The following is a 1,418-nucleotide window of genomic DNA, read 5'->3' on the forward strand; positions in this document are numbered from 1 at the left end:
GCTCTCCAAGTTTAGGATTGTTCTCTGCAGATGTGGAATCATTATGGCAGATGTCACTCATGGCTTCCCTCCTATTCTGACTGACAACTGGCAGCAGATCCCTCCCCAATCTCGCTTTTCCCTGAGTGTTCTGGTAAGATGCGGACCAAAACTGATCCCTTCCTCTCTCCTCTGGGGAAGGGTTTGGGGAAAATCAGCTCCTGATAGGTTTGATCTCTCCCACACATATTTTGGTTTGTTCATCCCTTTTTCCATTCCTCTCTCTGAGATTTCCTTTCTTTCTGGTACAGGGAGTGACCTATGTCTGGATTCTTTTTGTCTCCCATTCAGGTGATGGGATGGTGAGTGAGAATGAGGAGAAACCCCAGCAGGAAGATGCTGAGCAAGTGGAACCACATGGAACGTTATCAGGAAGATCCAAAGGGAATGTTTCCAGGAGTTGTGCACTCCGAGAAAAAGCAAAAGCCTGTGAGACGCAGGAGAGGCCAGAGGAAAACTTCAGTAGCCACTCAGACCTTATAATACATGACAGAATCAACTTGGAAGAGACATGCTACACGCGCTCTGAGTGCGGGAAAAGCTTCAATCACAGCTCTGCCCTGAGAAGACATAGGAGAATCCACAAAGGAGAGACGCCCTACACATGCTCAGAGTGCGGGAAAAGCTTCAATCGGAGCTCAGTCCTTATCAGACATCAGAGAATACACACAGGAGAGAAGCCCTACACATGCTCTGAGTGCGGGAAAAGCTTCGGGCTGAGCTCACACCTTATCATACATAGGAGAATCCACACAGGTGAAAAACCGTATGGATGCTCTGAGTGTGGGAAAAGCTTCAATCAGAGCTCTGCCCTGAGCAGACATAGGAGAATGCACACAGGAGAGAGGCCCTACACATGCTCTGAGTGCAGGAAAAGCTTCAGTTCAAGCTTCCACCTTATCACACATCAGAGAATCCACACAGGAGAGATGCCCTACACATGCTCTGAGTGCGGGAAAAGCTTCAATCAGAGCTCAAACCTTATCATACATCAGAGAATCCACACAGGAGAGACGCCCTACACATGCTCTGAGTGCGGGAAAAGTTTCAGTCGGAGCTCACACTTTATCACACATCAGAGAATCCACACAGGAGAGAAGCCCTACACATGCTCTGAGTGCAGGAAAAGCTTCAGGATGAGCTCACACCTTATCATACATAGGAGAATCCACACAGGTGAGAAACCGTATGGATGCTCTGAGTGCGGGAAAAGCTTCAATCAGAGCTCTGCCCTGAGAAGACATCAGAGAATCCACATGGGCGAGAACTGTAATAAATCCCTTGACTAGGGCTGGCCAAAGCTTTTTTTTTTTTTTTTTTTTAAATCACATTTGCTAATTCCCACATAGTGATTTTTGCACCATATTCACTGTGGTCTC

General features: G+C 47.2%; 1 protein-coding gene across 1 annotated transcript; it reads left to right on the forward strand.

Annotated features, from left to right (window-relative positions):
• Positions 1 to 175: 175 nt before the first annotated feature.
• On the forward strand, positions 176 to 1,013 carry LOC115271445 (zinc finger protein 3-like; the record flags this gene model as incomplete). Its single annotated transcript, XM_029913952.1, has 1 exon — positions 176 to 1,013. A coding segment is annotated over exon 1 (675 nt), but the record flags the coding sequence as incomplete, so codon positions are not given.
• Between the last annotated feature and the right edge of the window lie 405 nt (positions 1,014 to 1,418).

This window comes from Terrapene carolina, unplaced genomic scaffold (assembly GCF_002925995.2).
Source record: "Terrapene carolina triunguis isolate 2854851 unplaced genomic scaffold, T_m_triunguis-2.0 Scaffold19040, whole genome shotgun sequence".
NCBI lineage: Eukaryota > Metazoa > Chordata > Testudines > Emydidae > Terrapene > Terrapene triunguis.